General features: G+C 37.1%; 1 protein-coding gene across 1 annotated transcript in view; it reads right to left on the bottom strand.

Annotated features, from left to right (window-relative positions):
• LOC124866884 (transmembrane protein 266-like) overlaps positions 1–27,200 on the bottom strand; it is a 59,791-nt gene that overhangs the window by 6,161 nt on the left and 26,430 nt on the right. Inside the window, exons 4-9 of the mRNA XM_047362905.1 lie at positions 13,407–13,561; positions 10,451–10,524; positions 9,417–9,473; positions 5,895–6,033; positions 2,286–2,401; positions 273–468 (exon numbers count right to left, since the gene is read on the bottom strand). Of these exons, the coding sequence (XP_047218861.1) occupies positions 273–468; positions 2,286–2,401; positions 5,895–6,033; positions 9,417–9,473; positions 10,451–10,524; positions 13,407–13,561 (737 nt within the window). The remainder of the gene's footprint in view (positions 1–272; positions 469–2,285; positions 2,402–5,894; positions 6,034–9,416; positions 9,474–10,450; positions 10,525–13,406; positions 13,562–27,200) is intronic.

Raw genomic sequence — 27,200 nt, 5'->3', positions numbered from 1 at the left:
AGCACCCAGTTCACGTGATGTAACCTCATTACAGTCCATTACAATCTTTTTGTTTCACATATTTATGTGCATACGTTATGGTATAGCTTTGATGGGGCTGTCTTTATTTTTTTCTTAAACAAAAACTGTACCTGGGTTGGTATGTGTTGAATTATTAAATTAGCATCTTTAGGTTTATTGATTTATTTTTATTCACTTGATGTAAGATCTTCCTAGCCTTGTTCCAATGTCCTTTAACACAGACCTGACAAGCACAGTTTGAAGAGCCAAACCTGTATTAGTGTGTGGCTCCCTGGGGTTTCTCTGCCCGCCCTCGTCGTCGGACTCCCCAGGTGTCAAACCTTCCACGACCTGAAAGCTCCTGCCCTGTTTGCCCCACGCGTGGTGGATCTGCATAGCTGCTTCACGCTCTGCTGCGAGGTCCAGGTCCTGCTGTGCCAGATGTGCCCGCAGCTGGCGGATTTCAAACTGAAAATGGTTGTTGAGCAAGTGAAGACAGAAAGAGATACAATGTGTAGGGCAGTGCACATGATAGAGAGATAGATAGTAATACAAACAAGACTTTAACCAATATTTATGATATGGTGCCTTTATTTTTCAGTAGAGATGATCTGTTTGGGCTCTGAGGGATGTTAAAGAAATCTGCTTAAAGTCTCAACTTGCTTGTGATGTACTGCTGCCCCCTGCTGGTGGAAGCCCATAGAAAAGATGAACATGAGGCTACCACAAGTAGCGCCACCAAGAGGTTTTATTTGCTTGCCTGTTTGTTCATTCCCATGTTCCCATGTGCCACAAAAATGTGGGGTACCCTTACTAAAATTGAATTAAAAGACATAAAGCAAGAGGTTAATACTGGTTTGGTGTATTTGATGTTAAGTATCAGTTATAGGATGGATCACATGCTGAGTTGCCTTAAGCACGAGGGCATAAAAACAATTAAGTTTGTTTTGAGGATGGATAAATCGGAATATTATCTGAACAGTCCACAGTGTTGCAAGAATGTATTTCCATCCTTACAAATGTCTTTGTCACACTTAAATATTTAAATAAATAAATGATGAAAGGTTTTTCAATCCAATTTGGTTGTATGCAAAAAAGTAATTACCCTGTAAACGCAATAATTGGACAATGACTTTACCTAAATCTAGGCATTTTTTCTGGATTCGTTTGTGATCTTCAGGATGAATCATCACTGTGACCTTGGAGTAATTTTCTTTAGCCTGCTATTCCTGTTAGGTTCACCACTGTTCCATTTTTTCCATCTGTAGATAATAGGTCTCACTGTGGATACATAGAGTCCCAAAGCCATAGAAATGTTTTTTTTAACTCTTTCCAGACTAATAGTTTTTAGTGGCTATGCTTAATTCAATGTGCTTTGAACGACGTGCTAAGACATCAAGCTGAACGCTCCTATGCAAACTGTATTGAATATTGGTGCTAGATCTGATCGTTTGTTGAACTTGAATAGTTTGAATGTAAGAGGAACTTATTTTGTTTAATACATTTTCACATAGATAAAGAGAAGGCGTTTATATTTACTCTGGTTATCTTAGACTGATATTAAAATTAGTTTGATGATCTGAAACAAGACAGTTACTTAACAAGTGCAATGACCTTTTTTAAAGACCAGTTTTTTGTAGAGTAATACATAATACACAGCATAAAAACTGTTTGTTCTGTATTAATCCAAACAATTTGGTCACACTGATGACAGAAAGCATTTCTGAAACATCATGAAAATGTAGCTCATATCTAAAATTATTATTCAGAGTTAAGAATGTATTTAAAATAAATGTAGTTCAGCATCTGTGGTATCCTAGTTGAATCAGTTAATATTTTAAGTTAGATATAACTGTTACTAATTATTAGGAAACATTTTGACGTGTCCCACATTGTCCCACCCTCGCATGCCCCACGTTTTGTTGATCTCGCCTTTTTCGTTTTAACTTACTTTAAATCTTGTGTTAGAAATATTCCATAATTATTTTAAAAAGAATTGCAAAGGTTTTTCTACTATTTCTGTGTATAACACAATGCATTTGCAGTGTTTCTTAACAGATATAATTTTAAAAGACAGTATGAAAACAATTTCCAGAATTTCTGGAAATCCCTTTTTTAACAAAACAATTTATGCTGTCAAAATACTGCAGAATGTAAAACAGAATCAACCTTTAAAGACAGCTCTTGAGACGATATGTACTTATTTAACCCAAATTGTATGCCCAAGTGTAGGAAAACTAGCTGTGAAGTTAAATCTAAGGGTTTTCTTCTGGACTTGGACTCACGGCCTGCTCCTGACAGATCTGAGTGAGACGCTCAAGCTGCTCTTCCCTCACAGCCTTCGTTTTCTCACACTGCTGGATCTCCAGCTCCATCTCAACTTTGACTTGCAGGACATACGCTGAAAGTGGAGAAAGATGACAGGCAAACAATAAAAATAAAAAAAGTCAAACAACTCACTAATGGGGTGGGTTCTGATGCATAAAAATGAGAGACATCAGTTACTTCATAATAAAAGTCCAGTAGTTGAAACGGGACTCCTTAAAGGTCAGAGGTCAGTGTGGCTGGACAATTAGCCCTTCGCTCCCAAAATGTCCGTCATCACATAAACTACCACCAGTGTTAAAAGTAAGACTATAACCTTACTGAATGAACAAACCAAGGTGCTAAAAAAGAAAAGGGCTCCTCATTTGTCCTGACTTGAAGATGCCATAAAGCTTCTTTTAAGCTCAGATTCATTTTAAGTACATTCTTTTAAATCTTATCCAAAAAGTATTTTCTGACTCAGTACATGAGGTCCAAGTCCTGTATGGTTCTAGAAGCTTGCAAGAAGTGTAATTTTTTGATGCAAATAAATTAGAATTGAATTTTGGTTTTAACTGACTCGTTTTTCTTTGGAATAGTTTGATGTAAAAAACAAAATCTTGAAAATAAAAAAAGACATGAGTTTCACTATGCATACTTTGCTATGCTATGCTTTGTGAGCTCATTTCAAGCCACACCAGTCTACAACACCTGGACACTGTTTGAATATATCTGATGCAATCCTCTATTTATTCCGATTTTTATTTGTCCAGTATTTATCTAAATGTCTAGTCTATCTATTATATTGTACAATGTGTATAACTACAGTGACTTGGAATGGTATCCCTGTCCCTTTTACATATTTTATCACATTACACCTACAAATCTCAGTGTTTCTATTGGGATTTTAAGTTAGACCTAAATAAAGTAGCAACTAGCATTTTTTACAAATAAAAACCCCTTAAAGTGGGGCAGGCATATTTATTAGGCTCCCTTTACTCTAACACCCATAAGTAAATTAAATGTAACTACATGCCTTTCAGAAGTCACCCAATTAGTAAATAGAGTTCACCTGTGTTTTGTTTTTGACACCATGTGAAAATGTTCAAGGGGTCTGTTTTGTAGGGCATTGTATAACAGGTAAATAATTATACAATATAACATATTTTATTTGTGCTTCTGAAGCACTCCATATATGCCTGAAACAGACATGATGGGAATAAATTTAGATACCAGTTGTCATCACAGCTGGCAGATAAACTATTTCACACCTTTCTGTCACAGTTGTAACTCAGCCACACGTTATCACACATGCTTACATTATGTATCCTGACTGGAAATGTTAAACCTAGCAACTTACAACTGAACTCAGGTCTTTCGAACTGTTGGCAGACTTGAGCACCTGCCTTTTAAGCATGCTGGCACAAAAATAAACCAATGCTTTCTTTTCCAAAAAACAAAAAGCAAAGCAAAGCACCCAGCCAACAGCACATGCTTCCTTCCTAATGCCTATTTATAGTTATGCTGGCACGCTCACATAACAAAAGGAGGAGACATCACGAGGGGTCAGCCCTGTCAGACTTCAAACAGGCATGGAATCTCAAGCAGAAAGTGGCTGTCTGGCCACAAAATGTGACACATTTGTGTAGAAGTGTGCATCAGTCAGCCACGTGTTTATCATGTTTCTGTTTGTGTGAGCATCTGTGTGTATCACAGCAGTGATAACAGCTTTTGTGCAGCAGACACTTACAAGTGTAATTTACACCACAAAGGATTCTCGCAAAAGTCAAAAAGGCCGACACATTGTGTTGCTTCGCTCTGTTAACTCGCCTCATTACATGTTTGTCTGACTGTACAAGCCACTGAAAAATACACCAAACCCACATACTCCAGTCTGCCTGCAATCTGAGATAGGCAAATAAGATTTATTCACATTTGAGAACTAGTATGGAGCTTGAATTTATTTATGAAAAAGCCAGTATACATTCCAAATATATGTAACACTGCCTTTGTTAACATTATTCTAGAGATGTGATTGCCTATATATAACAGTTTTTTCTTTTTTTTCTTTAAAAAAAAGTAATAATTTTCCTGTTTTTACTCATAAAAGAGTTCATAACTTTAGTAGTTTATTATCGTTATTAACATTCTTCATTTTGAAATTTGCCAAGGTCTTTAGTGGGTGATAGGTGCATGCTGTGGGATAGCATTGTCTTGCAATAAAGAAGCAAGGAATTATCTGACAAAATACCTCATAGCATAAATGCTGCCGGTGTTTGAAGACTTCTCTATTTACAAAGTACTCTTTCTCTTTCTTGACTGTAGCTAAGGTGATGTGGCTTTCACGCATTATCCAGACCTGTAAATGAAGAGTGAAGGTCTAGGTTCCAACCCTCACCCATGAGATATGTATGGTCACCGAAAGAATGAGATCACGGATACAAGCAGCTGATGTGAGGTGAGGTAGCTGGCTTAGTCCTAGATATAGGATGAGGAGCTTGGAGTAGAGCTGCTGGAAACAGATCTAAAACCATAGCTAAGAGTTTTCCATTTTTAAATAAAACACTAGTTCTGAGATTTTCTGTTTTTTACACACACACATTCTTTGCAATTTTAAGCGGGTGATATTTCCCATGTGACAACAGCTAATAAATTCCAGTTTTCCATCCGTATCAAACTGAGTAACAGCTCGTTCCTCTGCATTTCCATTCTCATCAGACTGCTATCGCCTAACAGTTCTCACTCTGATAGAAAACACTCACCATTTGCTGTACATTTAGTAGTTTGAGCATTTTTGTGTATGTCCGATGTGCTTTGCTGCTGAGCAAACAAAAATAAAACCAATCACTCACAAATATTGAACACAACAGTTTAAAGTTAAAAGCAGGAAAATGAGTTTATTCCCTGGAAAACATAGCTGCAGCTGCTTGTTAAAGGATCACGTCAGAGAAGACAAAAATATGCTGCCGGCTCTGCTTCCCCTGAGTAAATCTGTGTACGTTGTATATTAAAATAATGACACTCAACAGGTGTGACTTTATGTTTATTAAAACTCTACCTGGATTAAAGCCATTCAGACATTCAATGATCGATAAAATGACATAAAACAGATTAAATAAGAGCTACATATGAAATGAACCTGTAACTTGTTAAATCATGAACATGAACAAGCTGCATTCAGGTGTGTTTTGTGCCCAACTGATCTTGTATCTGTCTGAGACTTATTGTGAGGGTGACCTTTGAACATGTATTGAACCAACCTGCATTAGCATAATTGGGACAACAGTTACATTCAATGCACTTTCTTTGAATCTACTTAACCATAGCCTTCAAATCGATACGAGTCAGAGCAGAGAGACAGCATTTTACTCTAAAAGATGATCAATAGTTGTATGGCTCTGAATTGCAAATCATTTGTATAAACACGGGAAGAACAAGGATCTTAGAAGGTTCAGGACCAGCTAATTTTCTGTTGGGATTGTTTTGACTTCAGAAATTATTTTGTTTCTTTGGACTGCTTTACAAGACTAATCATGATTACATATGGTTTTATTGGTTTTGATGTACGAGGGGTTTTATTTCTCTCTCACCATCAATGATCCTCTTGACCCTCCAAATGCGCAGTGTGATGATGAGGCTGATGGCGTCCCAGGGGCTGCTGGGCCCGTTGGCGACTGTGGAGGCCACCATTGGGGCCAGAGACAGCACGATGACAGCACCATCAAACACCTGGGGTGTAAACACAAGCACATAAACCTTTATGCACATGTGACTTTAGCTTGGCACAAACTTAAAGAAAAACACAAGTAGCTTAAACATTAAGCTGTATGAATAATTAGAAGTGAAATGTTCAAATGTGAAGCTAATATATAGTGCTTGTTTGTATATATATATATATATATATATATATATATATATATATATATATATATATATATATATATATATATATATATATATATATATATACATATATATATATATATGTGTATATGTATATATATATATATACACACATATATATATATATGTGTATATGTATATATATATATATATATATATATATATGTGTATATGTATATGTGTATATATATATATATATATATGTGTATATGGATATGTATATATATATATATATATATATATATATATATATATATACACACATATACATATACACATATATATATATATATATATATACACATATACATATATATATATATATACACATATACATATACACATATATATATATATATATATATATATATATACATATACACATATATATATATATATATATGTGTATATGTATATGTATATATATATATATATATATATATATATACACACATATACATATACACATATATATATATATATATATATACACATATACATATATATATATACACATATACATATACACATATATATATATATATATATATACACATATACACATATATATATATATATATATATATATATACATATACACATATATATATATATATATATATGTGTATATGTATATGTATATATATATATATATATATATACATATACACATATATATATATATATATATATATATATATACATATACACATATATATATATATATATATATGTGTATATGTATATGTATATATATATATATATATATATATATATATATATACACACACATATACATATACACATATATATATATATATATATACACATATACATATATATATATATATACACATATACATATACACATATATATATATATATATATATATATATACATATACACATATATATATATATATATATATATATATATATATATATATATATATATATATATATATATATATGTTAGCAGGTTCATGCTGAGATTGAAGCAGTTATAAAGCTTGCAAAGTTTGTAGGTACTGTTTATACATAATATACTTTACAATTGCTAGCAACTGCAAGCACTTAGTAAACCAGTAACTTGCATGACAATCTACATGTTTCTCTAAATAAGGGTTAATTATTAACTTGCCATATCTTATTAAAATAAAATACCCAGCTTACTGTTTTTGTTGTCTTTCTTTTCTATTGCTCTCTGATTCCAGATTTAAATTGTGAACTATGATAGTGATGAGCTTCAGAGCTCACAGTAATACAGTATGTTGGTGATCCTCTGCTCAACAAACCTTTTGATTGATCATTTTGACAATTGACACCAGTTCTCTTTAAATTAATAAGAAACATTCCCTTCTGTTATAGGAATCCTTTTAACAAATGCAATTGAAGGATTTGCTATTGTTGATGTCAAATTACTTCTGAAAAACGTACAGTTGTGCATGAAAATTAATGACCCATTAGTCAATGAAGTGAGAAAAATACTAGATAGATCAAAATGTTAAGTTTTTTTTGTCCCGTCCGGCAGAGTAGCACTCAGAATTGTTGTCTGAGTACCAAGAAAAAGTCCAACAGATTTACTTTCCAACGTGGAGGATTACAGCTAACGTTTTAAAGCTCTGCTTGATATTTATAAAAGAAACTTTACGGCTCAATATAGAACATTTGTGTATCTGTTAAAACCTGAATCTAAACACCTGTGGGTCTGAGTGTGAGCACGTTTGTGTATGCAAGGTTTCTCCATAAAAATATGCAATAGCGAGTGTGAGGATCCACACAGCAGCCACAGTGCAGAAGCCCCAGGGAGCTGCAGCAAAGAGCCCACAGGCTCCGTCGGCAGCCGTCTACGTTTGAGCAGATCCAGCCATGGACCCAGAGACCCGAGACCCCAGGACACTTTACTCCCCAAGCAGAGGCCTGACAGAGCCCAGGGGTCCAGGCCCCGGCAAGCAGCCACCGGGAGTTAGCCGGCACACACCAGAGCGCCCAGCCCCGGACACCAAGAACCACAAGTACAGCGGTGGGCAGAGATACCAACCACCGGCTGGTAGTGTGGCGGGGAGGAAATTCACAATGCTCAATTCAATGGCATGTTGCAGAAATATGAAAAAAAAACAAGTACACTGCCCTGCAAATGTGTTCATAGCCTTTGAGGTGTTTCACATAAAGTGCTGTCAAATTACAATCACAAACTCTACTGTATTTTATTTGGGTTTTATATGGTAGATTGAGACAAACTAAGACTTAAAATAAAGCAAATCACACAAAAACTCTGTGGAATGTGCCTGGGTTTTAGTTATTTTGCAAATAAGAATTAGTAAAATCTCAGTCTCTAGATGAGCAAATTTAGTAGAGACATACTCCAAGAAAAAAAGGAATCTGAAAACAACTGCATGCCTTCAAATTTTCAATTGTGATAGCATAGATATTTTCCTTCCACTTCACAATTAAATACTACTTTGAATTGGTCACATACAACCTCAATAAGACATTGTGGTTGTAACATGTAACATAAGAAGCTTTGCAAAAATTTAAAGGGTTGTGAATATTTTTTGATTTGGAATGTGGCAAAGTCGAGGTTGTGTGTCTTTTAAAACAGTGTATGAAAATATATGGTTTCAACAGCATATTACAGCTGTCAGGCTATGCTTGTGGTCCTTTGAAATTCCAGATTCTTGCAGTTAATATTGAGAAGAAAGACACATCATGTCAAACTCCAAACGTATTTGGAGACAGTTGTTCAAATTATATAAAATATTGTTTAACTGTAAGTATTCTGTCAGTTCTATTTTAGTTAACTCTTGTCCACTTCAAAATTTGTGAATGACAGCCCTGTCCTGGAGGAAAACGGCCACAGTTCCTTAAAAAAATATAAGGATAAAAGAGATTACATCATGTTTTGTGTTACAGAGTGTGACTATATGGCTAAAGGATTGATAGAGCAGTTTAAAGAGAAATGGAGACCTATGGTACACTTTATCGAACACCAAGGAGCACAGCAATGGTTATGGCACTGCAGTTTTTTTTTTTTTGTCTTTTAGTTTGTGTTTTGTATTGTTTTTTGTGTTTTGTTTTTTGTTAAAATAAAATAAAAATATAAAATTGTTGGCAAAGTAAAAGAAGAAATCACAAAAATAGTTTTTTTTTTTTTTAAATTACACCATTGTAATATAAGTAAAAGATTTTGCTGGTGCACCACTACTTACTTCCACTTTGTTTTCGATGTAATCCCAGATCCCGAGCACTACAATTCTAAAGACAGTCTGATGGAGACAAAAAGACAGGAAAACTGTAAAATAGATTAGAAGTTAGGGCAAAACTGCTTTTGAGTTGTGATCATACCAAGCCACCTTTGTGAGATCTGGCCCTTGCCTGTAATCCTTTTTACATCTCTGTTATTTCCAAATGGAGTGTAATAATAATTAAAAATAAAGCTATATAATACGTAAATAATTTGAATTGGTCAAATAAATAAAGTTGGCAAAAAACACTTAAGTGTGAAAAGCAAGATCAGAAGCCTTCAGAAAAACAAATGCAAACCTTTGGTTTCAGTAACATTTGGGTCTTATTATACTGTTAAATAACATACAAAATGACAGAAAAATATACAAACCAGTCTTTTTTTTTTTGACTAATAATTTCCTTCATAGCTTCTGTCAACTTCTCTGTTTTCCAAGCAAAAATAGACAAAGATTTAATTAAAACTCATGCAAGATGGCTCGAAATATGACAAAAATGACGTAGTTTTTTGTCAGTGAATAAAAACAGGACAAAAATGTTGAAAAGAGATTAAATCCAATCAGATCGAATTTTAATAGTCTGTAAAGGCAAGACCTGTTGGAAAATTAGCCAATGAGATTTGACCTTCTAGCAGAGTGGAGAAAATTCAGCAGCAACATAATATTTGCAGAAGAAAATGATTTCTTCTGTTTATTTATTTTTTAGGTGGAACAGGCCTAGTGATAGTGTTGCACAAGAACATTTTTGGAATACAAATTGTTGTATTGGAAATGATGGCAAATGATAACTTGATGTTTTCTCTATCCTGTTCAAGATTTTTGTTTTTGCTTCAACTCTTTAAAATTTTAGCAGCCAGCGCCTCTCGATTTTTTTATTGGTTTGCATTGCAGACATTTAGCACAGTTTAATCATCTGAACCCACAGACAACTACATGTAGGCAGCTTTTTGCTGCTATCAAATAAGAACAAAAGCTATTATTGTAATCAAAATGTGTCTTACCTCTGAAAAAAAAAGTGACAGGATGATGAGGCTGATCCAGTGGATAATGGTGGCAAATTGGAACGCACTGGAAACTGCAGGGTGAGGAATCAGGAGAAAATATCTTAAACAGTTTTAGAGATGCCCATCAAATTAAAATGCAATGTAGCAACTCAAACAGAGAAACCCATGCATTACTGATAGTTTAAAAAAAACAGACCAGAAAACTGAAAAACATCTATTGCTTTTATTTATTATCTGAGAGTTCATCCATTAACTTGCAGCACCGATCACACCTTATAACCCTCTAGATTCTTCTCTTTGTCTTCCTTAAGAGGCAGTGAAGTAAAATGAAATTACAATAGATCTAGAAAAACTAAAATCCTACAGTCTCTGCTTTGAGATTCTGGTTAAGGCTGGATGTTGGCCAGTGATCAATGGAGATATATGCTGGCAGCCACTGACAAGATACTTTGTTCATTATCACTTCACATTATGAGTATACATCACAATTATTCATCATTGACCTCCACTGTCACAGACAGGCCACAAAATCAAAATTGGTGACACCAGCTGTTGAAACCAGGTATTTAAACCAGACTAGATGACAGTCATTTATTGCCTCACTGTCTGATATTAAATCAGACAAAACTTTTCCTGTCCGTTAGGATTGCCAAGACTACTTTTATGTGCAACATGAAAAAAAGTTTGCAAACACACACAGGGACAAAGACAAACATTTGGAGACATATCCTGTGTTATGATCACACTAAAAATGATGCGATGTGCCATAATGATCAATTGTACATTTCGGGGGAAAAAGTGTAAGCTTGCAAGCCTGAGAGGCCTGTCCTAACTGTGAAGGAAGTGGCAGCGACATGTTGTGGAGGCATTTTCCTGCAAGAGGGAATGGTGCACTTCACAAAATACATGGTATTATGAGGATTGAACATTATGTGGAAATATTGAACCAACATCTCAAGGTATGAGCTAGGAAACTATTGCTGAGGTACAAATGATTGACTCTAAGTATACAGCCAAGTTAGTTAAAAAGTGGCTTAAGGACAATAAAGTCAATGTTTGGGAGTGGCCATCACAAAGCCCTGATCCCAAGCCCAAACAGCCAGAGCTGAAAATGTGTGTCTGAAAGTCGGCCTGGAAAACTGACTCAGTAACATCAGTTCTGTCTGGAAGAATGGGTTGACACTCCAGAAAACTATTGTGAGAAGCTTGGGGAAGGATTCACAAAATGTCCCAAGTCATACAAGGCAGTTCTACCAAATACTAAGGAAATGTATGTAAACGTCTGACTGAAGAAAGTAGCAAAACACTTCTCGCTCCTTACTCTGGCATTCAGCAAATAGTAATAATTTGAAAACTAAAAGTTCAGCCTGTTTTCAAGTCAGACTGTTAGAGAAACAAGATTACATGTAACTTGCACAGTGCATGTAGATTTCTGTTTTTAACTGTGCATGTATTTAATATAGACATATCATGCTTTTAATGCAGACATTTTATGAGCATTTATAGAAATAGATCCATAACAAACGTATATACAATTTTGATAGGTGCCTGTAAATAAAATGTGTTATCAATGTTATTAATATAATTATATGTGTTTTAGTATTTCTTCTCATGTCATTTTTCACCATGTGAGCAGCCCCAATAAGTCACAGTTCAGTCGGTGTATGGTGGAATGCAGATGTTCACCACAGCTGTGGAGTCATATCAGTTCGAACTTAGCGTTAAGAAGGCAGACAGCACTAAGGACAAATATCCAAGACTGTTGGTATTTCTGTTCTTTTTTTAGTTCAGTGTAAGCAGTTTCAGAAAAGCAACCAGCATCTTTAATTTAATTTTCTCCTTAATTTTATGTGTTCCTCAAAGCTGGAATTGTTGTCCAAACATCAGTGGGCATAAAAGCCTAAAAAAGTAGATCTACTCAAAAATAAATGCAACTAACTTAATTTGAAAACATTTAATGACATTGAATAAGCTTAAAACACCCCAAAAAAACTGAAGGTTCTGTAGCAATGCTGAGTTAACCAACTGATATACTAAATTATGCTTAGGAAACTAAAGAGGGACATTATCATGGTAAAATAAAAGTTTAGAAAATGTGTGTAAGGTCTGTTCCTGATAAACAGTCTCCAACAGAGCATGACAAGCAATTTTGTTAATTGATTATACTTTACTTTTCTTTATATATATTTTTATATAAGTTCTTTATATATATTCAGGAATTACTGAGTATACTGAAACCTGGATAGGATGACATCAATAATAAATGCATTATCACTATTAAATTTCAGAAACTACATAATATCTCAGTGTGAAAACATCATATGACCCCGGACCAGTTTATGCTCATCTTTGACAAATCTATGCTGAACATCATTGTATTTAGTTGTTAGTAGTGAGGGCAATGTAAATTAAAATGAAATAAAATTAAATGAAACGTTCATTCTCATAATAGCAATATATAGAACAACTAAAAAGTCTGGAAACACCATGTTCAGTTTTATTTGGTGGGTTTTGATTTTTTTTTATTTTATTTTTTTTTCATCTACTGTTGTAGCTAATGGAAGTTAATTTTACCTTAATTACTTTACTTTTAGGTATTTTGGCAATTGTTCTCTGTTACGTAGATAATTGTGATACTTGCTAAGAGACTGCAGGAATGCAGCAAAATGTTTATTAGGAAAGGAATGGGCATGTGTTTTCTCTATACTGAAAATATCTTTTTGGGGGAAATATTCAGTCTGGCCAAAAGTGGCTGTGCAGGAGAGCAGAAGTTGAGTTAACAAAGACAGAATTGGATAATTAAGGACGTAGGAGTTTAAGTCCCCACTCTGTTAGTCAAGCTGCTGATGAAAATTGTGATGCATGCCCCCTGGGTAAAATAGGTACAGTCAGAAAATCATCCCATATCAAGGCAGAAAGTTACATATCAAAATAGGAGAAATCAAATGCTTACATTGTAATAGTTTGGTGTCTATGAGCAACTCCAAAGACAGAAAAAGCACCACCAGAATAACGCAGGCCACCAGCACACAGTTGAAGCCAGCACTGAGCAGGCAGACCTGCCACAGAGCTACTCGACGCCCACAGCAAGGCTTCAGCCAGTTGGACCTAGGAGGAAAGGAAACCTGGGTATTGGACATGTTAACAAAATAAATAAGATTACCGGCATTTTATATTTTGTCTGAGCAATTTAAATACAAAACCGACTGTAAATCAGTCAGACCAACAACTTACAGAGAGAAGTTTATAAAAGAAATATTCTGCATTCTGTTAAAACGTTTATTAACAGAATGATTCCTGCTGAACAGCTAGAATGACATTTGCTCTCGTAAGCATCCTACCATTTTAACATTAACAAGCTGATGTTTTTGAGGCTCTGCTTGAAGTTCCACAAATGACCAAGAGAGGGTGTCAGTTTGCACTCATGAAAGGTGATGTCAATTCATATTCAGGCAAGGTTTGGGGGTGACAGTCAGCGCGAACAGTGGTCAGAGACAGCATTGACCGAGAAAGGGACAATGAGGCTCTGTGAACCTCTATTTTCACTATCAGCACTGTGGCCAGAATAATGATGTGCTTCTTTTTACATGGCAACGAAGGGAGTCCCTGTAGAGGATGCTGCTAAGAAGAGAAGGTTTTCTGCTTTGCACATATAGTGGCTCGAGACAGAAGACAGACTGTATTATATATATAAGGGGGAAACCAATATGTGAATTGTTTTTTATAGAACACATGCTTTCTAATTATTAGTAAACACATTTTAAAAACTAAAGGCAGATGAAGTTATTTTGTGATGACTGTGTTTTGATAGATACGGTAATTATTCAAGAATAAAGCTATTAAAGTGTCTGGCAAAAACGTCTGAATGCTCTTTTGAAATAGTGGGTTGTTCCTACTGACTCGTACATATCAGCAACAAGGGCTGACAGCCGGAGCTGAGGAAAACAATGCCTCTTTTCCAGCTTTCCAGCTGGAATGGAAAGTTGGCTCTGCCCGCTACCTCTCCTATCTCCCCATGCTTTGGCATGAGAGAGGCAGGTTTGGCAGAGCATTTCCCTCCTCTGATCATGTCTTCATTCCTTGGCATGATGCTAATATGTGCTGCAACGGTGGCAAAATGGCTCCGTTTTCACTGCAGCCCCAGAAATCATTTTACACAACACATCATGGAGGAATGTGAAGATTTTGCTTAATATAATGGCAAACCTTTTAAAGTATTATTACTTATTATGTTAGTTAAATTTCAAAAGATCCTTGAAGCAATTTTACAAAAGTTCCAACAATCGAATTTGCTGCAGCTTTACAAGAAAATATAATTTGTCAAAAACAAAAGAGACTGGGGACTGGATTGTGTTTTTCAGCATAGAGACTAGGTTTTTTGGCTTGCAATATCTAGTGGTTTCAATTTTGTTATATTTTTTTAATTCAGGCCTTGACTTTAGCGCATCAGTCATCTCTCGCACCCATTTCAGAAACATATCTGAAACTGTGTATTTAAATGTTGTTGAGGTGGCTGGCACTCGCAACCCTGTTGTGGTCACATGTTATACATGAAAGCTCGCTTCAGTGATGGTTGGCTGTACCACAGTGCAAAAGAAGGCAGCCTGGCCTGCGCCCTGTCTTAAACCCGTCATTGACTTGACTTTACAACAGCCCTATTAGCCCAAAACCCCTGCTAGCCCACAAGGAATTCTCACAGTTCTACCAGTTACACACTCCAGGCCTAAAGATAAGAAATACCAGACCCAACAATGGAGACAGGCTAAAGGCCGCTGTTAATCTGGACTTCCGTAACACCTCAACAGAGCCACAGGCTGATCATCTCCATGTCACACAGCTTTAAAGCCCTGACCGAATTTCGAGTGCAAATACTGTACAGTACATAAACATACTTCACAGTAGGACAACATTTTTGTCATTCAGTTGGTCATTTTCTACTGCTTCTTCCATAGTGGGTCACAGGGAAGCTGGTGCCTATCTGCAGCAGTCAATGGGTGGGAGGCAGGGTACACCCTGGACAGGTGGCCAGGCCATCACAGGGCACAACATTTTTGTAATACAAATATTTTCTTTTATATAATTTGTAATATTCTATTTTTATGAGGATTTGGGGTTTTCATTAGCTGTATGCCGTATTCATCAAAATTAACAAAAATAAAACATTTGAAATATATCACTCTTTGTAATGAATCTGTGTGTTTCACTTTTTGAATAGCATTACAGAAACAAACCAAGTTTCAGATGATATTGTAATTTTTTGAGATGGACCCAGAAGGTAAAGTGTAACCATCAAAAAAATATTTTGCACATTTGTGAACATTACAATCTGACGTGAGTAACAAATGATCAAAAAACATCCATCACATTTACTCACAGCAGTTACCATCCTGCATTAAGCTTTAGACTACAAATCTGTTATAACATCCAGCTTTGCAAAGCAGAAATTGGGGTTTGTTTCACCAAACTTATTCTATCTGTAGCTGCCTACTAGGGTAGTGGTTAGCTCTGTTCTCTTGCAGTAAGAAGGTCCCAGGTTTGAATCCCAGAGTTTGCATGTTCTCCATGTGCATGCTGGTTACTTGCAATTGCACTTAGGTGTGCATGGTTGTTTGTCCTGTGCATCCTGGGATTGGCTGGCAAGCTGTCGAGGGTGTACCCTGCCTCTTGTTGAATGATCGAGATAAACACCAGCCTCCTGCGACCCTTCAAGGATGAGATGTTCCATCTGTAGCTGTTATTACTGCAAAACTGTATAATCTACAAGAAAAATTTTACGAAAGAACTAATAACTGAGGGTGATATTGCAGTATGAATCTTTTTTTTATTTAATAAAAAGGAAATCATGACACGGTGATCTAATGCCTTTTTCTAATTCATACATACATACATAATGCTTCATACCACTGCTGGAAGGCAGAAAAAGACTAGAACAATAATATTCTGAGCAGAAGTGTTAAGTGAAGGTGATAAAAATGAAATATGGTCCTTACAGAACTTTATAAAGGTTAGAGTCTCCTCCAGCTTGGAAGGGTCCACTGATCACTTTATGGTACAGCTAATTACAGCAAGAGACCTAAAAGCAGACTTGACCATAGCAATCCACTTCTCTTTGGGATTCCTGGTAAGAACATACAGAAATTGATGAATGTATGAACAGCGCTGTCAGGGTCCTGATAATAGTGTGTAAACATGGACACATCACTGGGTCGCATCTCTGCCAGGATCACCTACAAAATCTCCCTGCTCACTTTTCACTGTCCGCACGTTAATGTGTCATCTTACTTAAAAGGCCTCCTCACTCTTCATTGTCCGTCACATACTCTCCGCTCCTTCAACACCAACTTCTTCACATTCCTAGGACTCGCTCCCTGACCATAGGAGACTGGGCCTTTTCCTCCACATCTGTGAGCTCCACAGACCAGGGCATGCTTTAAAACAGGCCTGAAACCCTTTCTTTGTGCCAAATGTTTTTAATGATCACGCTTTAAATGTTTTGTCCTGTTTTTATTTTTCTTTGTATTTATTGCAGTTACTATTTTCTTGGATATTTTGTTTGCATTTTAAGGTTTCTGATTTTATCATATTGATTTTTCAATTAATATTATTACTTTGAGATTTCTGTAAATATAAAGTGCGGTATTCATTATTATTATCATTCCCTTAGACGCATGCATAATGCCTTATTTAAATGTGGACAAACTGCATCAACTCAGAGTTATGGTCTTTGTTTGGTGAACCAATTTATGGAGCAGATTTGCCTTTGCGTCTGTTTCAGAATTGTTAGCACAAACACAGGTTTGCAAACTAGTTGTTACAATCTGTGTAGCTTCAATAACAATCACGTTCTATTAACAAGCTGCTCTGCAGAAGTCCATAAGTCAGCGTTCAGAAATAAATTCAGATTGTGAGTTTATAGGCAGAATGAACACTAAGCATTGATCGGTAGAGCAGTTATGCTGAATGTGTTTTTTTTTTTACTTAATGTCATGTTAAATGTGGCCCAGCCCACATCCTGCTAATGACACACGCAGTTTATTGGTGAACCTTGTTAAAGCATTAGAACTAAACCAAATGTTAGTTCTTTGACCCAGCCTCCCCTGATACTCTGACAAACACAACTGCCCTGAGTCACTATAGCGCAAAAGGACCTTAAGTAGAAAAGGTCATTGGTGTTTTTAAACTGAACTTAGCTGTGCAGGTTTTTATATATATATCTGATTATTGAGCTATTCCAAAGTCAAGTCAAGTTTATTTATATAGCGCTTTTCAGCAACAAGGCACTCAAGGCACTGTACATAAGGAAAAACATTACAACAATACAGAAAATCAAACAACAGAGGTAATTAAAAAAATAAAGAGAATAGAATCATGGATAAGAAAACAAAAAGAAAATTGGACTGAAAACTTAACTAATAATGTTTAGATAACACATTCAAAGGCCACTCTAAACAAATAAGTTTTTAATCTTGATTTAAAGCAATTTAGGGTTTCAGCGCTTTTACAGTTTTCTGGGAGTTTATTCCAGATTAGTGGAGCATAAGAACTAAAAGCTGCTTCTCCATGTTTAGTTCTGGTTCTGGGTATGCAGAGTAGATTTGAGCCAGAAGACCTGAGAGGTCTGGTTGGTTGATACACTGACAACAAGTCTGTAATGTATTTTGGTGCTAAGCCATTCAGTGATTTATAGACTAACAGAAGTATTTTAAAATCTATTCTCTGAGTTACAGGGAGCCAGTGTAGGGACTTTAGAACCGGGGTGATGTGCTCCACTTTCTTAGTTCTAGTGAGGACGCGGGCAGCAGCGTTCTGGATCAACTGCAGCTGTCTGATCGACTTTTTAGACAGACCTGTGAAGACACCGTTGCAGTAATCAATTCTACTAAAGATGAACACATGAATTAGTTAGTTTTTCAAGGTCCTGCTGAGACATTAGTCCTTTAATCCTGGAGATGTTCTTTAGGTGATAGAAGGCCGACCTTGTTACTGTCTTTATGTGCCTCTGAAGGTTCAGGTCTGAGTCCATCAATACACCCAGATTTCGAGCCTGACTGGTGGTTTCTAGCTGTATTAACTGAAGCTGTGTGCTAACTTTTAAACGCTCTTCCTTTTGTCCAAAGATTATTACTTCAGTTTTGTTTTGATTCAGCTAAAGAAAATGTTGGCACATCCATGCATTGATTTCTTCTAAGCATTTACCCAGCGTTGAATGGGTTCATAGTCACCTGGTGACATCGTAATGCATAGCTGTGTGTCATCTGCATAGTTATGATAACTTATGTTGTTGCTTATTAAAATCTGAATTAGGGGGAGCATGTAGATATTGAATAGGAGGGGCCCTAAGATGGACCCTTGGGGAACGCCACATGTGATTTTTGTGGTCTCTGATGTAAAGTTACCTACTGACACAAACAAGCCCCTGTCCTTCAAGTAGGATTTAAACCAATTGAGTGCTGTACCAGAAAGGCCGACCCAGTTTTCCAGGAGCTCTAATAAAATGGAGTGATCAACAGTGTCGAATGCTGCACTAAGGTCTAATTATACCAGCACTGTGGTTCTTCCACAGTCTGCATTTATACGGATGTCATTGAACACCTTGAGAAGAGCAGTCTCTGTACTGTGGTGAGCAGGAAAGCCTGACGAAGCGGCTGGTCATTGTTAGGAAGGTATTTAACTGTTGAAACACAGATTTTTGAATAATCTTACTGATGAAGGGGAGGTTTGAGATAGGTCTGTAGTTCTGTAGTAGCAACTTGTCCAAGTTGCTTTTTTTCAACACAGTTTTGATAATTGCTGTTTTTAGGGCCTGGGGGAAAACACCTGACAAAAGGGACACATTTATTATTTGTGTTAAATCAGATGTTATGACAGGCAAAGCTTTCTTAAGGAAAGCTGTGGGTAAAAGATCGAGACAGCAGGAAGAAGAGCTTAGTTGCTGTACAATTTCTTCTAAGTTTTTGTAGTTTATTTGGTGAAATAGGGAAATTTTGTCAAAATCAGTTCTAGTTGGAGACAACTTTGGTACTGGAGTTGATGTGGATGTGCTCACTGCCCCTCTGATCTTTTGGGTTTTTTCAGTAAAGAATTTAGCAAATTCATTGCAGGCCCTGGTAGAGTGGAGTTCAGATGCTACAGTTACAGGAGGGTTTGTTAACCTGTCGACCGTGGCAAATAAGGCACGGGCATTGTTAAAGTTTTTGCTGATGATCTCAGAAAAGAAAGGTTCTATGTATTTTTCAGTTGTAGGTTATATCTGTATAGTCTCTCTTAATAGATAATATAGTGAACCTGGAGTCCAGTCTTTCGCCACCTGCGTTCAGCTTTTCGACACTCCTTTTTTTCACTTCTGACATTTTCTTCCCAGAAACGACTTTCACTTTAATTGGAGCAACTGAATCAATGATGTTCGAGATTTTAGAATGAAGGTTATCTACCAGCTCATCTATAGTGTTACAGGGCAAAGTGGAGGTTGAAGAGTAAAGATGCGTTTTCTTATCATGTCTCTTTGGCAAACTGAGTCATTGCAGATGATGCTTTCAAAAATAACAGAAAAGTGGTCAGATAGAGCAACATCAGTTACAGACACCTTGGAAATGTTTAGACCCTTACTGATGATCAAGTCCAAAATATGTCCCTGTTTGTGCGTTTGCTGTTTAACATGTTGAGTCAAACCAAAATTTCTAAGAGTGTCACATAGATCTTTGGCACTTCTGTCTTCAGGATTGAGAAGAGATTAGATGTGAGACGTCTGGCTCCCATCTTGTTCAAACAGAAACCATCTTGCTTGACGTTGTCGATGAAGTTCACAGATGTAGTAGCACATGTTTTTTTCAACATTTATTAATCCTCAGAAGTCTCAAAAACATTCTCCACAGAAAATCGGTGCAAAGGGTCCGCTGAGAAACACCTTGATATTGAGATCCATAACTTCTGTGTTTTTCTTGTTGCAGACGTTTTTAATTCCATCCACAGCTGTGTTGCCACTATTAGGGTTCTTGGTCCGGTGGGGCGGTTTTTCTCTGGCAATTTAGGAGAAGACTGTTTAGAATGAAGGTTGTTCTCATACCTTTTATTGTTCTCAGAAGATGGATCATTTTCCTGGTTTTCATTCTGTAGTGGGGCAAATCTGTTTTGGAGGGGAATTCCATTATTTCCAGCAGTCTCATTCCTATCAGTTGTTGTGACAGCAGCTCGCTGTCGAAGTCTCCTTTTCCCAGGGGAAACGGGGGCATTTCTCTGTAATTCTGGCCATTCTAATTTATTTAATTGCTGAGATCTTCCAGTGAGTCGTCCACCTTGATTTTTTGGGCATGCGCCTAAAACATGCCATGGTAGGTTTATTCTCAGTGTTCTGTTTGCTGGCTGAGTCGTTGAGCTGGCTGTCACTGTTTGGGATCACAGGCAGAGTTGAATCATCGTTGTACCCCATATTCACCTCCACAGTCACTTCTAGTCGATGGATTTTCTTCTCCAAAACAGCCAATTTCTGTAAAAGTTTGTCGAAGTCCTCTGTGGTGAAGGGAGGTATCTTGCGCTGATTAGCTGGCGTCAACTTGTACTTCTTTCGGGTTTGATTATAAAAAATTCAAAATTCTTTAGAAAAAAATTAAAATAATAATAATCCTTAGGAGTTGTTGGTAAGAAGTTGTTTTAGTCCAATATTTCCGTAATTTTGGCTAAGAGATAAAAATTTAGGAGTAAAAGACTGCAAGCAAGCAGGGACCTTAGAAGAAAATCATCTGAGCAGGCAGAGAGGTGGAAGCAGAGGAAAAACCTCATATAGGATTGTTTGGAAATTTATTTGCCCTTTACACCTAAGTTGTTCTGTCCACTTGTCCTCTGATTCTTTCAAATAGTTATGCACCTTTAGCAGGCTGATACAATTATCAGTGCTTTTGATACAAACAAAGGAGGGAGATTAAATCAGGCAAACTGATTCTCCCCCCACTCATGAACAAGACCCCAAGATACTTGAACTCCTCCACTTGAGGCAAGAACTCCCCTTCAACTTGAAGAGGACAAGCCACCTTTTTCCGGCCGAGAACCATGGTCTCGGACCTGGAGGAGGTGATCTTCATCCCAGCCGCTTCACACTCGGGTGCGAACCGCCCCAGTGCATGCTGTAGGTCTTGGCTAGGGGGGGCCAGCAGGACCACGTCATCTGCAAAAAGAAGAGACGAAATCCACTGGTCCCCAAATCAGACCCCCTCCGGCCCTTGGCTGCGTCTAGAAATCCTGTCCAAAAAAGTTATGAACAGGACCGGTGACAAAGGGCAGCCCTGCTGGAATCCAACATGCAACAGGAACAGGTCTGACTTAGTGCCGGCAATGCGGACCAAACTCATGCTCCGCTTGTACAGAGAGCGGATAGCCCCTAATAAAGGGCCCCCGACTCCATACTCCTGGAGCAGCCCCCACGGGACACTACGCAGGACACAGTCGAATGCCTTCTCCAGGTCCACAAAACACATCTGGACCGGTTGGGCAAACTCCCATGAACCCTCGAGTACCCTGCAGAGGGTGTAGAGCTGGTCCAGTGTTCCACGGCTGGGACGAAAACCACACTGCTCCTCCTGAAGTCGAGGTTCAACTATCAGCAGGACTCTACTCTCCAATACCCTGGCGTAGGCCTTACCAGGGAGGCTGAGGAGTGTGATCCTCCTATAGTTGGAACACTTCTTATGAAGGGGACCACCACCCTGGTCTGCCAGTCAAGAGGCACTGTCCCTGACCGCCACCCAATGATGAAGAGGCGTGTCAACCACGACAGCCTACAACACCCAAAGACTTAAGGTACTCAGGGCGGATCTCATCCACCCCCGAAGCCCTGCCACCATGGAGCTTTTTAACCACCTTGGTGACTTCAGTCTGGGTGATGAAAGAGTCCAACCCCGAGTCCTCAGCCTCTGCTTCCACCAGGGAATGCGTGACGGCAGGATTGAGGATTCTGCATTCACTGTTAAACTTCTCAGTGATACATGGTCATCTGGCGATACTCAGCATTCCCAAAATGTAGTCACTGGAAAACATTCCTAAACTGATGTTTGATGTAATATATTAGAGAAAAACTTGTCTTGTACTCAGAGGTTGTTTTATTTTAACTAAAATTGCCAATTACATGAGGAGTTTAAAAAGGCGTTATGGCAACTGTTCCTGGAATAGGAGGTGCTAATGGGTCTGTAGAAGTTAAAGATGAATAAAAAATGTTTTGCTGTAAAGAAATAAGAAATGTAATGCCAGTGAAGGAGACAAATGTACGCTCCAACATGCAGACATCAAAAGAACATAAAATACTAAACTCGTGGACAGTTTGGAATGAAGTTTAGGTTTAGTTCAATCTGGCTCTGTCCCTTGTGTTCATCATCCTCTCAGATCTTTCTTTAGCTTGTGAAAATTCATCATCAGTTAACACTTGTGACAGCAGCATGACTATAGTGCTGCACAGTTTTTTCAGCTGTTTCATCATCTGACAACCTTCAAAAGGTGCAGAACAATGTAATAATCATCCATTCCACTGTTATGAGGCTTTTTGCCTTAGGATTTAAAATACATGGTTGAGTATATGAGGTAAGATAAGTACTTGATGAATGCAAAATGGGTTGTATGTGCAGTAAAACAATTCTAACCCTAAACAATCCCTGTACAGTTTGACTAGAATATTAACTTGAGATATAATTAAAGACAAAAGAAAGCTGTACAAGAACAACTTTAAGTATATTGTTGATTTTTGTCTCTTTTGAAAGGGATAGAAAGCCATTTTAACTTTACATCTTTTATATGCTATATTACCAAACTTGTTCACCTATCTGCCTTCACACACTTATGAACTTAAGTGAATCTCATTCCTAATGTATCGGTTTTAATATGATGTCTGTCATACTTTGCGGCTATAACAGCTTCGACTTTTCTCAGAAAGCTTCCTACAAGGTTTAACAGTGTGTTTCTGGGAGTTTTTGACGATTCTTCTAGAACCGTGTTTTTAAGGTCACACACCGATGCTGGACCTTAACCCTAAATCGCAGTCTCTATTGCTATTAATCTCATAGGTGTTCTGTTGGGTTCAGGTCAGGACTCTTTGCAGGCCAGTCAAGCTCTTTCACAACCACATTCACTCATCCATGTCTTTATGGACCTTGCTTTGTGCACTGTGCGCAGTTACGTGTGAATAGGAAGCGTCCATCAACCATCAGTTCCTACAAAATTGGGAGAATGAAATTGTCTAGTTCTTCAGCCAGTCTTGGTATGCTGAATCATTAGGAGTCCTTTCAGTTGACTTAATCCGTGTGTGTCTAGGTGCTGGATTTCATGTGTGTGGCCAAGGAGTTGACAAGAATGCATAAATACCGTATTTTAGATCGGTGAGCGAAAACCTTTGATACTGTAGTGTACAATGACTAACAAGTAGCCACTGTGACTTGTAATGCATCACCAATATGATTTCCATGTAATCGTTTTCAGAATATCTAGCTGTTGCATCAGCACGAAATTAATCTTAAATTTTGCACTGTATAAAATCTTAGCTGGTACCATAAACCCATAATATGCAAAAATGAGGGAGCAAATGGCTGAAACCAAAATACATGATTTCAAATTCACTTTAACGCATGGAATACAAGATACATGTTTCATCAGATTAGATTTGTTGCAGATTAAACAGAACAAAGGTTTACTGTGAGCTGTTTCTTGCAGGCAGCACATAACATGTAAAGGTGACTGGGATTTACCCTTCCCTGGCAGTCTGTTGGGAATATGGGTGAAGGATTCAGCTGTATGCTGCAACACGGACATGAAGGTCAGTGTAAGTGAATTTATTTTATTATCTGTTTCTGTGAAAATAATGTCCATACTAATATGTATCCAGGCAATCACAGCAAGCATTGATCAGAATACACTTATGACAAAAAGTAAATGGATCTCAGATGAAACAGAAGGCGTCTCAAGCCATTTACATATGGTACATTTAGGATACAAAAAAGTTAAATAGTGAAGCTGACAAAAAAAATATATTTTGTTTAAATCAGTTTTTTATTTATTTAGGTAGACAATGTAATATTGCTTTAATTAAGTAACTTTAGTAAGAGTTCTAAATGGCAATTAAAACGTACGAATTACTGCAGGAAAAACATAAACTGGACAGTAAAGATTGTGTTTCTCATCTAGACGGGCCTGCAGCAGTCCCTGTGGCAGAGGACTTGAAAAACGAACATGAAGGCAGGTCAGAGTCTGAGACAGGTTCTGCACTCTAATTAAATCAGAACAAATTGGCTCAGCCAGGTGAGAGAGCATTATTCTAAAAAGCTGAATCTCTACATTTTACTTTTCTACTTTTTATTAAAAACAGGCAAATGTTAAGGGGAAACACTGGAAGGAAATAACAAAACAACACAATCTTATGCATATTTTGCGACTGTTGTTTAAATGCTTTTTACCTTATTTCTGCATATTTTTAATATCCAAGAAGCACTAAATAAATGTAGACACAAACACCCATAAAGTCCAGCGAATGGGAGAAATGCACCTTCTTTTTGCATCAGCTTGCATTTGTCCTCTTTTCAATCTGATTCTAAACACTTTACAAAAAATGTTTGTTTAGAAAATTATGTACAGAAATATCACGCCCACCTCATCGGAGATTTGGTTAAATTCTACTTTCTGTGAGAACCCTGACCTATTTTTGTTTAGCTAGTGGCACAGCTGATTTAGTTTAGTCTTTGTTTGCTCTCCTGCATTAAAAATAAAACCAGGTTTTGAGAAAATGCTTTCCTTAACTTTATTTTATTATATTTTTGCAAATTCTGAGTAACTCAAGCAGCTCTAATCTGTGAGAATGCAATACTATTTTCTCTAAATGTACATAAATAATGGTGGACTTTCTCCTAAATGCATTCAAATTGCCTCATTTAAATTTGGACGAACTGTGCAGTGAAATGGTTTTTGCTCGGTTATTAATCTTTCAGAAACTGCGCCACAGAACCAATTTCTCCATAAAATCATGCACTGTTGTTTCAAAAACAGACTTTTGGACCTTTGGCACAAAGCTGGTAGGTGGTACAGGATAGCAGGACTTGTTTCTTCCTGTTGCTTACTACAAATTTAGATAAACCATCTGGTGTTGGTACCTAACCATGGCCTCCTTGCACATTTGGACCAGTCATACCAACAACATATGCTTTTGTCCCAGTGCCTGGCGTCCACACACCCATCACTGGGATGGGATGTGACATCACTTCACTGCTCAGGTGTTAACTTGTAATTTCAATCAGCTGCACAAGGTGGTTTGATAAGCCAATTTGGCACCTTAAAAAGAAAATTAACGAATAATATAGAGTGAATATTTTGTTAATCCAAATCCCCTGTTTTCATCCAGCGAGGCAAGCTTGTTAACCCTATCCCTTATTGCAAATTTAAAATCCTACCTCAGGTTTGGTGTAAAAAGCGTGTCAAAGCATATTCATGTGTCCAGACATTAATCAAATTTTAACTTTTTGGCAAGAGTTGGAAATTGGTATTTACAGACCCTTTCCACCCAACCTGGCAGAGCTTGGGTTATGTTGCAAAGAAGAATGAGCAAAATGTTCAGTCAACCATCTGCAAAGCTAGTAAAGACAAAGCCCAAATGTTCTGCAGCTGTAAGAGCAGCAAATGGTGGTTCTGTAAACTATTAACTAAGCAGGACTGAATAGAGAGGTATGGTTGAGATTCTTTGGACATGATGAAAGATGGTGGCCATATTAGGCAATAAATGTTGAACATGAAGCTGCCAGAGAGAAGGAAAAAAGATGATAAAGACCACACAATTCAAATCTCACAGTCTGCTCTCCTGTCTGCTGGACCACAAAGCCTGAGAGATATACTATATTTTGTCATCTGTACTAGGATCTGCTAGTAACTAGTAAAAGACCATTTATATAGCAATCTTTAAAGACAATGTCTTAAATTGCTTCACAAAACAAAACCCAATTAAATATGCAACAACATACAATGTAGAAAAACAAAACAGTAATAAAATACCAAATAAAAGTTTACATGTCTTTAGCTTTTTAAAACATCCACAGTCCAAACTCTGCAAAAATAAAGATAGTACATTTCAAAGTCTGGATGCTCCAATTTGGAAAGATTGGTATCCTTGAGTGCTGAAACAGATATGGTGGCCATTAAAAGGTTCTAATTAGATGACCTCAGACAATGACAGGAGTTGCATAGCTGAATCAAATCGGCAATAAAAGAGGGAGAGTATCGATTTAAAGCTCAAGAGGTTAAGACCAAGATTTTAAAATTAGTCCTGAAACTGACTGGTAGCCAGTGTAGCAACTTTAGAACAGGGTTTTTATGAGTTCTATTGTCTGAGCTATCCAGAAGTCTCACACCAAAGATACTGCCTGCTCAGCTAGCCCATTCTTATTAAGACAAATTACACCTGAATTTATGATACTGGGTTTTAGCAAGAATCCTAAATCACTCAGATGATGGGTACCAGAACAGAACCCTGAGGAACTAAACATGACCGTTCTGTAGATTCATAAATGATTTGGTTTTCAAGCACTCTGAAGCGCATACCAGATAAGTATTAGGCAACCATCTGAGGACATACTCAGATATTCAAACCAGATAGTGTTTATCAGGATATTATAAATAACTGTGTCAGACGCTGAGGAGATGTTTAACGTCAGTAGAACTTTGTATTTCCAGGGTATGCAAATGAGCTTAAGCTTTTCTGTTTGTCCTTATCTGTGAACGTGAGGACTTTGTA

The sequence above is a fragment of the Girardinichthys multiradiatus genome, chromosome 4 (assembly GCF_021462225.1).
Source record: "Girardinichthys multiradiatus isolate DD_20200921_A chromosome 4, DD_fGirMul_XY1, whole genome shotgun sequence".
NCBI lineage: Eukaryota > Metazoa > Chordata > Actinopteri > Cyprinodontiformes > Goodeidae > Girardinichthys > Girardinichthys multiradiatus.
The sequence above is the reverse complement of the archived record's forward strand: the minus strand, read 5'-3'. Positions and strand labels throughout refer to the sequence as shown.